At 43.7% G+C, this 19,114-nt stretch overlaps 1 protein-coding gene across 2 annotated transcripts in view; it reads left to right on the plus strand.

The window, feature by feature from the left end:
• The first annotated feature begins 1,446 nt into the window (after positions 1-1,446).
• Positions 1,447-19,114, plus strand: part of BARD1 (BRCA1 associated RING domain 1) — a 28,119-nt gene continuing 10,451 nt past the window's right edge. For both annotated transcript variants that reach the window (XR_008596543.1, XM_054971876.1), the window contains exons 1-3: positions 1,447-1,556; positions 3,096-3,152; positions 4,647-4,792. Coding sequence is in view for 1 of the 2 variants with exons in the window: in XM_054971876.1 (XP_054827851.1) it covers positions 1,465-1,556; positions 3,096-3,152; positions 4,647-4,792 (295 nt within the window). In the remaining variant the exon portion in view is untranslated. The remainder of the gene's footprint in view (positions 1,557-3,095; positions 3,153-4,646; positions 4,793-19,114) is intronic.

A 19,114-nucleotide genomic window follows, 5' to 3' on the forward strand; every position in this document is an offset into this window, starting at 1 on the left:
ATCTTGTCTTCTCATGATGTGACCAAAGTAAGACAGCCTCAGTTTTGTCACTTTAGCTTCTAGGGAGAATTCAGGCTTGATACGATCTAGTGCCCGCTTATTTGTCTTTTTGGTTGTCCATGGAATCTGCAAAACTCTCCCCCAGCACCACATTTCAAATCAATTTTCTTCCTGTCAGCTTTCTTTACTGTCCATCTTTCACATCCCTACACAGTAATGGGGAATACCATAGTCTTTTGGGAACGCCACTCAAGCCTAACGGGCTTACTCCCATTAGAACCTCCTTAGGCTTATCCTGTAAATATCTTATTATTTGATGTCACATGGACCCTTTTTTAAAAAGGAGCCCTTGATATTTATTTTAAACGGGTTACTAACTCAGGGCATCTTCCCTCAAAAAGGTGGTCAACCGCCTAGTCCTTAAAACACATCCTTAGACAGGGGCGTAGACTTTCCAATTCCGGGGGGGGGGGACTGGGGCTGGGCCAAAGGTATTGCTATATGAGGTCCTTAAAAGAACTGGGGCCCAATGACATCATAGGGAGGAGCCAATGACATCACAGAGAGGGGCTTTGATGTGACCATCTATGAAGGTGGGACCATGGGGATTTAGGGAGGGGCTCCCTACAAATTTAGGGGGACCTGGACATCCATGAGGACCCCCCCCCCATAATGCTCCTGAGTTGGGCCAAACCTAGGAAAAGGTGGAGTTGACTAGTGGCTATAGTGCTGTATCAGCAATCTCCTGTTGTGTCCTGTTTTTGAAATTCACTTTTAGCATAGTCATTTTAAGATCTACAAATGTACATACCGCGTGTATAGGACAAACTAATGCTCACAAATTTGACACTAAGAAAGAAAAGCCTGTAAGGGAACATTTTTAAAGTTTTCCTGGATGTTCATTTACAGGAGTCTTGATTCTGCCTTATTCATAAGGGTGAAGTAGTACTGAAATTTACCAAATTGCGGCATGGCAGATGCCTTCATTTGGTAAATGTGTGGTTGAAGTCTGAACCAGGCAGAATACAAAACAGTTGATGTGCCCTCGACTTCTGAGCAATATACAGAATTCAGAGCAGTGGCAATCGCCTTCTTTTCATCTCAAACTACAAGCCCATTTTGAGGCAATTCAGAACAGTGACCCCAAAGAAAACTAACAGACAAAAATGATGTAGGCAATTGTTGCCCTCAGAAATCTTTTCTCAGGGAAGTGAGAGCGGAGCTGACCAGCTCCAAAGGGGGCGGGAGTGGGCGGGGTCTGGCAAGCGGTCGCATCAGCAGCACCTCCCCTTCCCTGCCCGAAGAACGGCCGGAGCGCCTGAGGAACCAGAAGAAGGAAGGAATGTGGGAGTTCTGATTGGCTAACGAAGAGAGATGGGCGGGCCAGGCCGCCCTAAAGGCCCGGATGTTCCTTCACCGTTTTTCGGAGGGCGGGGCGTGCGGAAGGCGGCGGCGTTTGAAGCGATGGCGGGAGCGGCTGTGGAGCCGGGCGGGCCCTTGCCCAGGACGGCGGCCGCGCTTCGGCACCTCGGACTCCTCCTGAGCTGCTCGCGTTGGTAAGGGGTGGGGAGAGGAGACGAACGAGCCGGGGCGGGAGCCGCTTCCTTTGGGCGCTCGGCTGGGCTCCTGCCTGGGCTTGCGGCGTTCCTGCGCCTAAGGAGGCGGCCTGGCTGGGCTGCTCCCTCCCTTCTGGGTCTGTTTGGCCCGTGAACGTTCACGGTGGGCGCTGCAACGTATGCACACTGCTGAAACGAGGCGAGCAGCCTGTGAGGGAGTGCTTTCTGCTTTGCATCTGACGAAGAGAGCTGTGGTTCTCGAAAGCTTATGCTACAGTAAAGTTGGTTAGCCTTAAGTGTGCTACTGGACTCTCTTCTATTTTGGTACTACAGACTAACATGGCTAACTCCTCTGGATCTTTCTGCTTTGTGATGCTATTTCATTTTTTCATTTCTCCCCCCAATTTTTTGTCTCCTTCCGTTTTTTGACTGCAGTCACAACACAACAGCTGGGGCCAATAGGACACCGTTTCAGGGCCTGCCTGTTGTGCTCGGGTGGGAAAAGCTCTCTTCTGCTGTTTTCCCCCAAAGCCACTCCACCATCGCCCTAAAGTTGTAACTTGCTCCAGGCGGGGGTGGGGGGGCTATGCAGTTACCTTCTGCATTTTCCAAGGTGAGGGAAAGAGTCAGTGGTGTGCCCCTTTCCCATCTAGAGCAAGGTCGCTTGTGTATGCCTGAAGTGGGAGGAGGGAAGGCAAATGGGAAAGAGTGCCTGTTTCCTAGCCAAGGCAGAGGTGCATGGATGTGTGTGCCTGTGAAAGAGAGACAGGCGAGAATCTGTGGTGGTAGCTTTAATGAGATGGTGATGATGCTATTTGATTCCTATACCACCCTTCAGGACAACTTCACATCCGCTCAGATCATTTTATAAAGTGTTGTTATTATCCTAATGACAATCACCCTGTGAGGTGGGTGAGGCTGAGAAAGCTATGACTGACCCAAGGTCACCCAACTGGCTTCAAGTGGAGGAGTGGGGAATCAGACTCAGATCTCCAGATTAGAATCCCTCTACTCTTAACCATTATACCAAACTGGCTCTTTGTAAGAAAGCAACTACAGCCTACACTAGGGGAGGGCAGAGATCTGCTTTTAATGTTTTGGTGACTGGTCACTTTTTGTTCAAGGGTGTTGCAACCTTGACAGAGTCTCTGAAAGGTCAGTAGGTTTGTTCTTGAAGCAGCATAAATGGACTTAATTCAAATAAGATAATGTGTTTTGTGGAACCTTTGTTGGTTTCTCTGATATATGTAGCAGTGTATGAATTAAGCCGAATGATAGGTTTGTGCCCTGAGTTTTGGCAGTGGGGGGAGGGGGGGATGATGAAGGACTGAATGGAAGTCTTTTGTTGCTGGAGGGTTCTTAATAGGTGAGGCTTTTAGAAACATCCCCTCTCTGAAGTTGAGACAGGAAACAATGTTGTTGCTGCAGGACTTGGAGCACTTGCCGCCTCCCACAGCTTTTGCAGACACCTAGCAGGCTTAGAGTCCCATAGACATGTTTGTTTCTAACAGCTTAACTATATTTTTATTTCCCTGACAGCCGTAATCTTCTGAAGAAACCTGTGAGCCTAGGAAACTGCGAACATGTCTTTTGCTTGTAAGTTGCTATTCTGCTGTCCTATAAAACCATCCCTCTCCAAGAAAATGATCAGATCCATAGAATAGAGATCAAAAAGCCCACCAGATGGAGATGGGGTTTCTCTACCAATCTGAAGGAAACACCAGGTTTGCAGAAAAATCTTAAATCTTTAAAAAGAAAATAAACAGCAAAATTAAAACTTTCCAAAGTAATACAAATACCATCTAAGGCTTTAACTAAAGAATCCTACTGAGCTCTTGTGAGACTACGTTTTGAGAACTTAGCCGTTTGGGGGATTGCTAGGCAGCCACAACGTTACCAAGCTTGAATCTTTGTAAAGCTAAATTGGAGGGGGACCATGGATAGACTGGAAGGCCTAAATAGGCCAAAGGTTCTGTGTTCCAACATCCCCTGATGGAGGAGAACTTACTGTAGTGGCTACTGTATGATTTGCTACCAACGCAGCTTGTTCAGGCCTGACCAACCTGTGCAACTCGCCCAACAATTTCCTCTTTCCCTCCCCTGGCCGCCAGATTACTTTTGTGACTTGGCCAGACTTTTACCTAGTGAGAAGCTGCCAGGAGGAGGGAAGGAGGGCAGTGGTGGGTGGGAAGGAGAGAAGGAAACAGAGGCTATGAGGGCATCTAGAAAACTTCTGTTGCTGTGTTTACGGAGTCAGCTCTTTCCTAAGTTGAGTTCGTGGGTAAAGAGCAACACGAGGCGTATTCCCAGTGCTTAAATGCTGTCTGTCAACACCACCCCCGGTTCCAATTGAGTACCTTACTGGGCAGGCTTGCATTTGCCTGCCCCTCTCTTGCCATTGCCAGCCCCTCCCCTGACTAATGAGCACAAAGGGCCGTTCCATTCCAATGAGCACAGGAATGTCCTGGAGATAACATAGGACAGAATATTCTCATTCCTTTCATTTTTGGCACTGTAAATCCCATGAACATCCTGAAGCTGTTGGCAACCTTAGAAACATCTAGCTTTACTTTTTAAGCCTACCACAGTCAAGCATTTGTGAAGTTATTCCTGCATTTTGTTCTAGCATTTGTTTTAGGGTGTACAAGACATTTGCTTGGTGCACATGCAGCATTTAACTGTGGATAAAGAAAGACATGATTTGCAAATTTACTTTGTACTACGAATTAACATTTTGGTTTTTGCCCACACTGTCTGAGTTTTGTGTATGCTCAGGGCCATTGTCAGAACAGATGGGGCATCTCCGATCCTTGTCAGATGAGACAGACAAGCCAAAACTATTTCCATAATCCCGTATAATTTTTCAGTGAGTTGTTTTATTAAACAATTCTGGCTGCCGTTTGCTAGCTGCTCATAATTTTGGGTTGGGATTGCATTTGTGGCATGTGACTTGCTTTGTCAAGTGTCCCCTTCAGCCTCTGCAATTTAAGCAGTCTGTGCCGCCTTCTTTTTAGTTTTCCAGTATCTGTGTGAGGGCTTCTGTTGCAAAGGGTCCCTTTGACAAGGTGTGGGCTTTTCTTTCCCTTCCAGAGCTTGTGTGGGTGACTGTGTTGGCATAGCATGCCCCGTGTGTCACATCCCAAACACGGTACAAGATGTGAAAGTGAGCAGGAAGCTGGACGACATCACCAAATTGTATAGAAAACTGCAGAAGCTGCAGGAAGGGGACATCCCAGGTAAGGGAAAGAGTACCACTGCTTATAAATAAAAAGGTGAATGTGGGCAAACAGCCCCAAAGGTCTGCCTGTCTACAGGGCTCTGAATGAGTCCTGGGGATTATGTCTTTAAGCAAGCCTCAGACTGGCCAGTCAGAACCCCTGGAACTTTCCTGCATGGGAGGAGGGGATGAGCCACCTCAGCTTAAAAGGAGAGGATTGAAGCAATTCCTTTTGGATGGGAAGATCACTGCTCTGGATAACATCATCATCACCATATTTGATTTATATACCACCCTTCAGGACAACTTAACACCCACTCAGAGTGGTTTACAAAGTATGTTATTATTATCCCCACAACAATCACCCTCTGAGGTGGGTGGGGCTGAGAAAGCTGTGACTGACCCAGGGTCACCCAGCTGGCTTCAAGTGGAGGAGTGAGGAATCAAACCCAGTTCTCCAGATTAGAGTCCCGTCACTCTTAACCACTGCACCAAACTGGCTCTCAGCATAAGCTGAGACAAGCTTTTTCTTTTGGGCTTTTTAGTTAGGTTTTTGGTGTCAGGGTAGGGTATAAAATTTGTTTACAGTAGTAAACAAACACCCTGTGAAGGGCTCATCCATAACTTTTTGAGTACTGAGGCTAGGTTTTCTGAAAGTTTCAAAGAGCGGCCTGGTATGCCAGTAGAACCCTGTCAGCTGTGTTAACCATGTTACAAATGAACCCTAAATGCTGAAGAGCCCTGTCTGGAAGAAAATCTTTAATTTCTCCCTCAGTGTTTGTATTATTAACTTAGTCTCTGCTTCAGCCAGTTAACTCTCAGTGGGAGAAAACGGTATAATCTCTGGGGAGTGGAGTGTGAGCCAATTGTACATTTGTTCTAACTATTAATTTCATGCTAATCTTTAACCATTTCCATAAATTATTTCCTGTAAATAAATCTTTGATTGTTCTGTTCCAGTTTTGTGTTTGTCCAGTCCAAATAGCTGTGGAAAAGGAATTTCTAATCACTGTAGTGTCGGTTACCATATTATTAGGGTCACAAATAAAAGCCCTTTAGGGAACGCAAAGCTACATGCTACTATCCAGTTAATGAAATCTTGTGTCCCCTTTTTGACTTTGTAACAGCTGGGGTTTAAACTAAAGGAAAGGAGAGGCCAGAGTGTGCAGGGGGGGGGGAGGGTGTACCTCAGAGATCTCTCCCTCAGCTCTCCATCCTTCTCCTTCTCTTAAAACGTCAAGGCTGCACCACAAATAAAGTCAGTTGCAGCCAAAGTCATGCAGTCATAATATAGAACAAAACTGGTGACCACTAGGGGTGTGCATAATGGAATTCCAGAGCTGAAAGTATACATGGAAATATTTCTATGGCTGTTTTGAATCATTACCATGATTTTCCAGATTGGTGGTATAAATCTGAGATGTTCGGGAATAACAAAACACCTTCCCTTGGAAGGTTTTTTCCAAGGCGCCCGACCCAGTTTTTCCAAGTTCTGATGCTTATCAGCCGCGCAGCATGAGCACGTAGATTTTTTTTTTATTCTACTGATTCCTGAAAGGAGAACAGAGCACTCCCAACCAGTCCCAAGCTGCCATTCTCCTTCCCTTGTCCTTTGTGAGGTGGAGAGAGAGGTTTTTTTCCCTCTGAAAGTAGAAAACCTGGGCTTGTTCAGGGGCCTGTAGAATTTAAGCCCTTTATCCGATTTGCTTGTAACTCAGGGGTTCTTTGCTGGCAAAAGCAAAAGAACAAGCAAAAGAAGCTCCACTGCAGTTTTTGTGACATTTGGTTGAACAATGACAACTCCAGCTCTCCCTCTTCTCTCCCCACCCCCCGCCCCAAGCAACAGACATGCAATTACAGTGGCAGGAAGGGTGTTGTTGTTCAGGCCCGTAGAATTCAAATGCTTTGTCCACTTTGCTTGAAACGTGGGGGTTATTTGTACTTGTAGAAGAAGCTTCTGCAATTTTGATGACATTTAGTTGAAAAACAGTAACTCCACGCACACCCCAATCCCCTATTGGGAATCAGGGCAGAAAGGGGAGGGGGGCGTTCTACAAAGTAAGCCTCTCTCACTGTGTGAAAGAAAACAAACAGAAGACCACAACAAGGAAGGATGGCAAATGCAGAGTTTTCAGCAGAAAGGTTAAAAAAAAAAAGTTGGCCATTCACTATAAAAATAGGAAAATGAAATGACCACAACTTTTTTTTAAAGTGCTAGTAGCCCGCTGGACCTCTCCTGCTGGCTGATGTTTGCTGGCCATTTTAGGAACCAATAGAGATAATTTAGTGTGGCTGTGCAGAGAAGGACCTAACCTTGTGGGCTGTAAAATCTACCCTTTTGTCCAATTTGCTTGTAAGTTGGGAATTCTTTGGTGGACAGGCAGAAAAAGCTCTGCTCCAATTTTGGTGTCGTTTGGTTGGAAAAGTTTCCCATAGGAAATAATTGTAGACCAGTTAGAAAAGGGCAATGGAAGCTGTAATGATTTCAAGAAATGGGTGCATGTGTCTTTAAATGTTTGGTGAGATAGGTGAAGAGTGGGGGGTGAAAGAGAGAGATGAGTGAGTGATATGATTGGTTGATGACAGAGTGGGCGGAGTGAAGGCGTTTTTCAGTTACTGAGGAAGAGAAAAAGTTCAGTTAGGGCAAGAGAGGCGAGCTGTGTGCAGCCTGAGTGTGTTCATGTATTTGTGAGGGAAAGGCAACCTGAGTGGAAGCCTGAACTGAATGTGTCTGTGAGACTATATATTCATTCTATTTGAAGCAGGCAAACTGTGTGTGCGCCTGAGAGAGAAAGAATTGAGAGTGAAAAGAAAACAGGCTAGCTGTGTGCTGTCTGAGGAGTTCTCTGTGAGAGAAATATAGAGCCTAGAGAAAGAGGCTAACTGTGTGTGAAGCCTTACAAGAGATCTGTGTGAATGAGTTTGGATGAAGCAACTCGAAGAACTAAGAACGACTTTTATGTAACCGATATGCTTCTTAAAAAAATAAACTTTGTTTTGTTATATCCCAGAGTTATCTCCCATTCCTATCCTCAGGGCCACATAGAACCACGAAGGAGCCTGACGCTCAAACACGTTACAAAAGGGAAAATTTAAATAAAACATTTTGGAATAATATATTCCTGGTGGCAGCAAACTACCCAGAGGGTGTAAGGGGGAGATTTAAAGCAAAATCCACCCTAAAGAAAGTGAAGATCATAACAAGTGGAGGCATAGCGGTGGGATCCAAACATCCTGAGGAGAAGAAAATATTTTAAGGGGGATATAATAGCCTGAGAGGAAAGAACATTCTGAGAGAAAGGCATTCTGAAGGGACAGATAGCCAAGGAGACAGAGTGTTCAGTTAAATCCTATGAGAAATATAGAACTGTTATAAAGGAAAGACACAGAAGAACTAGTAGGATTTATAAGAGAGAACATAATCTGGTGAAGTTTAGTAAAATTGTAGAAGGAATTACAAGTAAAAGAGAAAAATGGCAGAGTTTATGGGGATGAAAAAGGAGGCTCTGATTCAGAAGTGCAATGAGTTAAATTTACCTCATGAGGGGAAAAGTGTAGAAGAACTGAGAGTTATACTGATACAAAGCAGTGTGGAGCCAAGTAGAACTGCAGAGGAGAGGAACCCTGAGGGAATGTATAATCCTAGTCCAGAATATTTAGAGTTTCTAAGAGAAAAAAACGAGCTTGAAAGGGAAAAGCTGAAAGCTGAAATAGAACAAAAACAATTTGAGAGGGAAAAGCTGAAAGCTGAAATAGAACAAAAACAAAGGGAAAGGGAAGCTGAATTAGAACAAAAACAATTTGAGAGGGAAAAGTGGAAAGCTGAAATGGAACTTAGAGTTCAAGAGATGGAAAGACACACCAGTTTGGAAGCTGAAAGATTACAATTAGAAAGAGAGAGACTTAAGAATGGGGACAAAAAGGAGGGAAACTCTGAACCCAGAGCTGATTTACCTCGAGTTACCCCAAAAGATTTTATGGTGTATGTGTCAGGAGAAGATCCACAAATTTTCCTGTCCACTTTTGAACGATCTGCTCAGAACTGGGAAATACCAGAGACACAATATATGAAGTATTTACCCAGCTTAATTAGAGGGGAATTGGCTGAGATCTACAACACATTTCCCTCAGATAAGCCTGTTGTTTATGCTGAATACAAAGAGGCAGTATATGACAGATTTAGGCTAGGTGCTGATTACTTCAGAAAGAAGTTTAGAAGCCTAGTGCCTCAGAAAGAGAAATCATTTAAGTCTTTTAGTGCCAAACTGACAGACTATTTTGATAAGTGGATTTCGTCTGCCAAAGCTAACTCTAAAGAAGGAATAAAGGATCTAATGATTTTGGATCAGTTTTTATTTCAACTTCCTTCAGAGATCAGACTTCTGGTTAAAGACAAACTTCCAGAGAATGTCAACCAAGCATCAGAGTGGGCAGATAGATTAACCCTTAATAGAGGAGGTTGGGATCGCCGTGAAAGGAAAGACTATTCTTATAAACCAGAGTTTAAATCCAGTAAAGGACAAGAGGGAGAAAGGAAAGGAACATATGAGAGAGCTGAGATTATAAAAAGTCAGGATAAAAATATAGAAAGAAACCAAGATGGATACTGGAATGATAGAAGATGTTATGTGTGTGGTCTGAAAGGGCATTTAGCTTACAAATGTCTAAAGAACCAACCCAAGCAAACAACGCTTGAGCATGTAAGGAGGGTCACTAGAACTGACTCAGATGATCAGAGTGATGTAGATGCTAGAAATTCCGAAAGCTCAACAAACCCAAATGGAACACCCAGTAAAAACACTGAAGAAACAGTCTACTTGTGTGGGGTAGAGACAGATAAGGTTGCTCAGGATACTGAACTGAGAGAGGTGGTACAAATAAATGGGAGAGATACTTTAGCCATTCTAGACACAGGAGCCTCAGTAACACTGGTCAGGGAGGATTTTGTTGATAAGAAAAACCTGATTCCAGATAAACAAATATACTTGCAAGGTGTGTGGGGAAATTCTAAAAGAGTGCCACTAGCACGGCTAAAAATTAACTGGAGAGGAAAAGAAGAATATTTTCCTGTAGCAGTTATTAAAGAACAGAAAATACCGGTAGTATTAGGAAGAGATGTAATGGGAGCAAAAGCAAGAATTCAAATATGCACTGACTCCAATGATTTGCTACAAGTTGAAGCCAGGGGAGCAGAAAACAAGCCCCTAGGTATCTTAGCAACAGACACAATTGATACATTGCAGAAGGGAAAGAGAAAGAGACAAACTCCTGTTAGTATTACTACTGAAATGTCCCAAGAAAAAGGAAGAGGCATAAATAAAAACCCTGAGGAGCTTAAAAAAGAAATTATGAAGGATCCTGAGTTAAAGGACATAAAAGAGGAGGCCAGGCAGAATAAGATGAATGCAGAAACAGACATTTTTGCATGGGAAAATGAGTTGTTACAGAAAAGGGTTACTAATGTAAAGATGACTTGTGGAAAAATAAATTCTTTAGAACAAGAAAACCAATCTGGACATGGAAAATAGAAAGCTGAAAAAGACTCTGGAAAAACTCAGATTTCAGCTAGAGTCCTTAGAAAAACCGCATACACAAACTGATGAAGAGAATTTAGAACTCAAAACAGTTGAAACTTTGAAAAGTATAAACATCAAGAAGGCTCAGTTACAATTAGAAAACAAAGAACTGGAAAGTGAGAAACAACAGCTTCAGAAAAGTCTAGAGCTTATGAAAACCTCTTTTAAGAAGGCTAAACGTTTAGAAGTCAGTTACCAAGGTTTGGATATAGGAAACCAAAGGCTGCAGAAAGCCCTAGAAAACAGCACCAAAAAAATGCAGCATTTAGAAATGGTGATTTATTTTGCCGTTGTTGCCTTTTTAATAGTCTTTCTTCTAACGTACAGAAGCTATCAGTCAATTAGAAATAGACTTTATGTAAGAAGAGAGAAACAACTTGATAGTACAGTTGCTGAACTGGTTGAAGACAACTGTAAAGTACTAGAAAAGTTCAGCATGTGCAAAAAACAGAATAAAGAGTTAGGAAACTCCTTGAAGGATGCTAGCCTACTAAATGAGTCACCCAGTGCATCAAACATGAAGAGAGCATGTAAAGAACTGAGCAGCTCAAGCTCTGTTCGTAAGAAAGAAATGGACTGTTTGGAAAATAACAGAATATTGATAGAGAAACGACTAGAAGAAGCCAACAACGACATAGCCGAGATGACCTCAGCCCAGCAGTGGAGCATCCCAGAGAGGAAGATGACACCCCAGCAGAGGAGGAATGCAAGATAAAGAAACCCAGTACTTTAAAAGAAAAACCACAGAAGAGTGAGAAATGGACTTAACAGCAACTGCAGAGACAATAAACTATTCCCTAAGCCAGAGGAAGCTGCACACCACTCTTCTGGAAAAGAGATGTGTTCTGCTTAAAGGAGAAGGGGGGGGGATTTGTAATGATTTCAAGAAATGGGTGCATGTGTCTTTAAATGTTTGGTGAGATAGGTGAAGAGTGGGGGGTGAAAGAGAGAGATGAGTGAGTGATATGATTGGTTGATGACAGAGTGGGCGGAGTGAAGGCGGTTTTCAGTTACTGAGGAAGAGAAAAAGTTCAGTTAGGGCAAGAGAGGCGAGCTGTGTGCCGCCTGAGTGTGTTCATGTATTTGTGAGGGAAAGGCAACCTGAGTGGAAGCCTGAACTGAATGTGTCTGTGAGACTATATATTCATTCTATTTGAAGCAGGCAAACTGTGTGTGCGCCTGAGAGAGAAAGAATTGAGAGTGAAAAGAAAACAGGCTAGCTGTGTGCTGTCTGAGGAGTTCTCTGTGAGAGAAATATAGAGCCTAGAGAAAGAGGCTAACTGTGTGTGAAGCCTTACAAGAGATCTGTGTGAATGAGTGGATGAAGCAACTCGAAGAACTAAGAACGACTTTTATGTAACCAATATGCTTCTTAAAAAAATAAACTTTGTTTTGTTATATCCCAGAGTTATCTCCCATTCCTATCCTCAGGGCCACATAGAACCACGAAGGAGCCTGACGCTCAAACACGTTCCAAAAGGGAAAATTTAAATAAAACATTTTGGAATAATATATTCCTGGTGGCAGCAAACTACCCAGAGGGTGTAAGGGGGAGATTTAAAGCAAAATCCACCCTAAAGAAAGTGAAGATCATAACAGAAGCATTCCTCACTTCCTGAAAAAAACAAACAAGATGGTAAATGCAGAGTTTTCAGTAGGAAGGTAAAAACTGTTAGTCACTGTAAGTATGGCACTGAAGTGAGTGCAGACAGGACTTACTTTTTTTAAATGTTGGTGGCCAGCTGAAGCTCTCCTATTGGCTGCTGATGGCCATCTTAGGAATGCGTAGAGAGAACTTAATGAAGCTGTGCAGAGAGACCCTCTGGGTGGGTCTGTAAAATGAACCCCCTTTGTTCAATCTGCTTGAAAGCTAGGGAGGCTTTATGTTAGAGGGAAGATTGTGTAAATGTAGTACCATTGTCTTTATAAATGCCCTGACCTGGATAGCCTAGGCAAGCCTGATCGTGGAAACTAAGCAGGGTTGGCCTTGGTTAGTAATTGGATAGGAGACCTCCAATGAAGACCAAGGTTACTATGCAGAGACAGGCAGTGGTAAACCACCTGCTCATCTCTTGCCTTGAAAACCCCACCATGCAGGAGGGACTGGGTGCAAGAAGCTTGCAGAAGGCCTCAGAAAGATAAGAAAACGTTCGTCTCTCATTTCAACTTTCTGTTGTGCTGCCTAAGTTTTCTTTATGTGGTGGCTGCATGGTGGCTGGCTTCCGTTCCAGAAGACACTTGGTTCCTCCCTCTTCCTCAGGTTTAGCTGTTCTTGGCACAGGAGACTCCTCCCCTGATGGCTTCGCTTTCTTAGAAACATCTCCTAAGGTTCCCTCAAATGAACACAATACTGTCTCCTCCCAAACTCCAATATGTTCACCCAATAATTAGGCAATAGACAGCACAGCAAGGGCCCAGCCCTAGCTGAACTAAGCCACAGCCCACTTCTACAGTTGGACCCTGGGCATTGGATTCTGTTGATCTGGAGAGTCAATAAAGTTGTCAGTAAATTCCATAAGAATTCATTGACCAAGCCTGCTAATCTTCCTTTATTTTAATATGCCTTACCTTCTTTCTATGTTTTTCCATGACTGGCGCCCATAAGAAAAATGGAGGCTAAAAACCCCCACTGGCTGTGAGGTATGGAAACACAAGACTTCAGATCAGTTAAGGAGAGAGATGATAGCTTGTAAACCCTGGACCGTTCAGTGAGGCCGTTGACAACTGATCTCCAACAGCAACACTTTGAGTCTTGTTTATGAGGAAAGATTTAAACAAATCCTTTAATATCTTCTGCCTCCAAACCCGTCAACAGGATGGCATGGTCGATTATCAAAGCTGTTGATAATCCAGTAAGAGCAACAGAGGCACAGCCTTTTGTCTACTTTTCATTGTGCATCAGCTAATGCTGTCTCTGTCTCATAGCCCAACCTCATGCCAGACTAAAAGGGGTCTAAAACAGACGAATCATCATGGAGCTGTTTGGTATCTGCTGTCTGTACGGGAAGCTCAGAAAGGGCAGGTTAAAGATGGGAAACAGTTGGCTATATCTTTATTCTCTAGTGCTGTTTTTTTTTTTAAGTAGTGGGGGGATGACCGCTTGCTTTATTGACTGAGAACAGATGCGCTGAGTCATTGATTGATTTATTATAGGTATCAGGGATTTGTTGATGTGATCTTCATATGATTTCAGCAACCAGAATAGAAAAGGATCCAGGGTACAAACGACCTTCACAGATCTTAAGATCCTGTTTATCCTTCACAATAATTTGATCAAAATGAGCCATAAACAAATCAGATGGTGTACAGAACATTTCTGAAATCTCTCAACCACATTGCAGCTATCATCGAAATCATAATGTATTTTGAGAAATTTCCTCAGCAAAAAAACTGCAAAAGCATAACCGTTCTTGAGAGTTTAAAGACTTAGACTTTGGAATCAATGAGTGCAGTAATACTTTGAACAAATAACATGGGTTTGAGCTAGCTAATGTAATGTTAGCAGAGAAGTGGGATTTCTTTTGATAGTGCTACTGCCATCACATATGAGAACTTTAGCTCGCTCTAGTAAGATACAATTTGCATTTTGTACAAGCACAGACATTTTCCGGCTCTCTTCAACACAGCTAGCTCTGTAGCAAACCAAGGCATCAGATTCCTCCTTGAGGTCTGGAGAAGACAATGGGGCCTGTACATCAGTAGCTTCTAGGAGCTTCTTTCCAACCTCCCACCATGTCTCTACAGAGGTGATGTTTGAGATTCTAAAATCCCTCCAAGATTGAATCCATAGGTCTGGGTGGACCAAATTAACTGGCTCCCTGCTGCCACAGAATATGGGTGCCGCGTTCACCCACGCTGAACCTCCAACCCCCCCCCCCCCATTGGACCTTCTCTCAAAGTCTCAGTGCAAAAAATTAAAATATGTCTTTGTGCTGTTGACCCTGAATGTTGAAATCATCCAGAACAATCAATCTTGGAATTTCCAGCATCAAACCCCATGTTACCTCCCCTAGGTCAGATAGGGTGCCCATTGTGGAGCCAGGAGGCCAGTAAATAAGTAGAATGCCTAGTCTAGCCCTGGTAACAAACAAAGAACAGACAATCACTAGCAGGAATCTTTGAAAACAGAATGATGCATGGAGAGTGATAGCCACAATCACCCTAGCCTCTGATGAAAGACCACATAACCAGGCGGAGTTAACTGAGACAGATACACCTCCTGTCGTTTTTTCGCAAAAATGTCTTGGTCATGCAAATCAGATCAATCTTCTCCTCCAGCAACCCAGACAGCAGTGCAATTTTTATTACCAATCAATCTGATATTGCAGAATATTAATAAAGATGCAGAGGAAACAGCGATCCCGACACCGGCATCTCTGGAGATGGAAGGGAGGTTAGATAAGCAGTGAGCTCAGTTATGTCTCATCATTCATCTTTTAGAAATCCTGTCCTTTATCTTCCAGCTTTGAGTTACTATCCTCACCCAACAGCCTACCACAGTTAGCAGTGACTACCAGTACAAGTAGGAAGCCCAACGGCATTCATCACTTAGTGATGTGCCAAAGCTGATGTCGTAATCTAGTCGGCCAGTGCTCTTCCCAGATACACAGCTGGATTCTGTCTCCCCAGCTGATGGAGCTTTTTCCCAGCTGCAACATGAACCCCCTGAGCAGTGCCCCTCAAGGGCAACCTTCCTTTAAAGCAGAGTATCATCTGTGCAAAATCAGGCGTAAGTCTCACAACTGGAAGGTTTCGTTTTAATTTGCATATCTATATCACCTATATAAATATCCAAGTAGGAGATACAGAACTGTTCTCCTCTTGAGTGTTGATCTCCAACGCAGCAGGTTTAAAGGTAATTTTTTTGTTTCAAAATCTTGTCTTTTGTTGACCTTTATTTCTTTTTAGGAAATGTCTGTGGTGCCTCTTTAGAGCCTACTTGAGGGGTCAGCAAGGTTCAGTCTTGCCAGTGCCATGGAATACTTGCTTCAGCATCTGTGGAAGGACAAGTGCTTTTTCTCCCTTACGGATTTTTCTTTGGCAGGAGTGAACTGAATTGTATGTTGAAATGCAATTGATTACATGGAGGCAGCTGCTTTTTCAATGCCAGTTGTTGCCATCGAGGGTGAAGCAGCTGCAGAGTCCCTGACTGGAAGCCTAAACCAAAGGGCAAGAGCTCCTGATTATGCAGGGGGCTCTTTCCTCTTACATCCTGTTTCACCTCTTGATTATGTAAACCCCTTAACCCAGTCCCTTACCAACTAAGTCCTTCCCCGTGTGTTGTCCATGGCCTATGACTGCCTTTAGCAATTCTCATTTCTGACTTACCCTGACATATTTTCAGAATGCTCCCCGTCCCTTTCTGGGAAGACTGTAAACAGCTCTCCCAGTTGTTGTGTATATCTCCTTTGTCATTACTGCAAGCTGAAAGGGTTTTCTTTGCTTTGCCCACATCCTTTCCATGTGTACCTTATTACCTACATTTGTGCCAAAGTGTATAATAGTGGTAATTAAAATGGGTATTCACGAAGAACTTGTCAAATTGAGGAACATGGTATGTGACTTACGGACGGTAAAGGACCTTGATTTATAGTAACATTTTTTCTTTCTTTTTTCCAAAACGAGCTCTTAACTATTTTAGTTGATTCGCCCCCGCCCCTTTGATTCAGTATACTGTAAAGAGAAGCAATTGTCTGTGCTAGACTTTTCCTGATGACTATTTATAGATAATTCTGCTTTATTCTTTGTAATGTAGCATTGCCTTCAGTGGAGAGTGGAAATGAAATCTTTTTCCTTGCACTGAAAAAACTGCAGGTGTTGGATGCTTTCTTTTTAGCATATGCTGTTTCCGGTGGACAGCAGGACAAATTGAATGTTAAGAGGGTCTCCGGTCTACTTTGTAATGCAGAGGTGACAGTTTTGAGCACTTTCTGCTACAAGCTGCGCTGCACTTCATATCTGTGATAGTTCTCACAATGGCTCAAAACGAGTGGTTGAATAACTGGAAATTTCTCCTCATTTTTATTTCCCAAGTGCTAAATGCTTAACTTACAAACTAATCACTCTTTGGTGAAAGCGCTAATGTTGTACAGATGGTATCAGAGCACTTCCCTTTGATTTTTAATAAGGGACTCGTTTATAAAAAAGATTTCTCAACTTCTGTTCTGAAAAACCATAATAGAGAATAATTTCAGAAGCACACAATGTGCATCATTATATTCCTTTGATACAGATTAATGATAGTGAAACCACATTTCTAATTGCTGCTTTTCCCTCTAGCTTTTTAGTGTGTGTGTGTGTGTGTGTGTGTGTGTGTGTGTGTAGGTAGCAGGGAAATTTCAAATGAGTGGCACTTGTGGCTACCAATCTTCTGAGATCTGAAAGTTGTCTGCTATGAATATTTAAACTCAAGGTTTTCTTTTAAAGGTTAGCATTAGGAGTTTTGTACCTCTCAGTAGGAAGTCAACATGCTTTCTTTTAGGCAGAGGATTCTTTAGCACCAGAAGGCAAGCGCATAAAATGACTGGCTAACGTGTAGTAGAATCCAAAGCTGTCCTGGCGAGAAGGTACCTTAAGCCACCAGAGGCAGATTCTGGGGGTGCAGGTCCAGAGTCTTTTAAACAAGCAAATTAAGCACAGCAGAACCTTGCTTTGCCCTTTCCTTCTTCCAGTTAGTTATCCCTGTTTTGTGTGGCTGCTAGACCCTAACCGGGCCTGTGGCTGTGTGAACGTCTCAATTGGATCTAGTGCGCTGAATTGTTTCTGAAGGTACCTGCCTGCCTGTGCATTCTCCTTTCCCTTAGATGCTTGCTTCTATTCTGAGAGCTCAGTTGAAGGCAAAGGTACATAATAGATTGGAGTGCAGGGCTAAGAGCAACAAAGGGAGGTGGGTGTGCCTTTGTGTCTTCGGGGGGCTTCATCCCTACCCCTCCTTTCATCATAATTGAGGCAAACCTGTGTTTGGAGACTTGGGCTTGTTACTATCATGTAAAGTTTGGGTCTTATAAATTTATTATTTTATCTGAACAGCATAAAAAGTTTTGCTGATGCAAACTGTCCAGTCCAGCACTTGTTGTCTAGCATTGTCCAGCCAGATGCCCTTGTGGGAGACACTGAGCAGCGCATAATATCAGTTCCCTCCAACCCCATTCTTGCCCCTAGCCTCTGGTAATTGGAAGCATGTAGTCCCATCACGCTCTACTGCATTAGCTGTAGGACAAGCAGCAGCTCAGCTACAGGGAAGAGGGAGGGTTGTGTCAGGCCTGCAGTTGTCACCGGGAGCACAAAGGGGGACCTTCTTGCTAGTCGTTGTCTGTTTGTAGTAGGGTGAGGCAGGAAGTGGATGTGGCAGGGAGGAAGCAGTTACAAGGGAAGAGTAAATGGATTTGGGCAAAGAATCTCAGTGATGTGGTGTCAACAAAATTGAGAATTTATACAAAATCTAGTATCAGTGGTATTTGACACCATATTGGTGTGTTATGCATGGTCACTTTACAGCGTTTCAGAATCTATTCTGCATCCCATGTTCTCCTGACTTCTGCACCAGCAAGGGATTCATGGGAAGCAGAAACGGGTTTTGTCTGTGTTTTCCCCATTTTTTCCCCCCTGCACACATTCTACGAATTTTTTTAAGCCACTGCCCACGCACTGCTAGCACGCATTATGTCCATGCAGAATCAAATACTCCCGTTCTGCTTCTCTCCACCCACTTGCTTCCTTTCACAGGAGCTGATTGGTCTATCCGAGGGTAACCACACCAACCCTCCTCAGCTCTTGAAACGGTGTGTGCGCGTGCACCAAGCCTACAACTGCCTCTACTGCCCAAAAATCCTCTGCCAACCGTCGCCAAAGCAATTTTGGCAGAAGCAGGACTGTCAAATTAACAAATGTCACCCCTTAGACAGGTAGGGGAATGAGGGACAGCAGATATAGTAATGTTGCAATGTTACTATGCATTCGTGAATTTTTTTTAAAAACGATGTGTATTGCGATTTCCCTCATAAAGCCCGAAACTGCAAGACACCAAATCGAAGCTGCCTCTGATGGTGCAGAATGCAGGAGAGTTATGCCGAGTCCATGCATAAAACATGTGGGACAAATGTATAACTCAGTGCTGGAAATCTGCTGGTGTCGTCAGGGTACGGGTGTGGGTCTGCTACATATATTTTATTTTATTCATGCCAGTAATAAAGCAGTTTGGGGAAGCTATATGAGGTACAATAAGGGAAATGTCTGAATACAACCTACTTAGTGACTAGGGATGTGCGATTTGGATATCCGATTTGGGGAAAAATACCCGAATCGGATGTGATTCACAAAGATTCAGGATTTCTGTAACAGCCCCAGCATGCCAGGTCCGTTTCGGAAACCCTGAATCACAGATTCCCGAAGCTGTTTGTATAGCTTCAGGAAGCTTCAGGTCAAGGAGTTGAAATGCCCATTTTCGTGCTGCTGCACAGCAGCACGGAAAGGGGCATTTAAACTCCTGAATCACCTGCTAGTCTGGGGATTTCCCCAACCAGTGGCTGAGTGGAGGCTGCTGGGCTTAAAATGCCCTTTTCTGTGCCGCTGCGAGAGGGACGAGGGAATCTCCCCGCCCTTCTTGCACCGGGTGCAGCATCCTGACGGTGCCCGGTCTCCTGAGGCAAGAGGGAAGGGAGAATCTGCCTGTCCCTTGCACTGGGTGCAGCAGGCTGGTGGCCGCTCTCCCGATGCATGAGGGATGGGGAGATTCTCTCGCCCCTCTCGCATCAAGTAAAGAAAAC

The sequence above is a fragment of the Eublepharis macularius genome, chromosome 2 (assembly GCF_028583425.1).
Source record: "Eublepharis macularius isolate TG4126 chromosome 2, MPM_Emac_v1.0, whole genome shotgun sequence".
Lineage (NCBI taxonomy): Eukaryota > Metazoa > Chordata > Lepidosauria > Squamata > Eublepharidae > Eublepharis > Eublepharis macularius.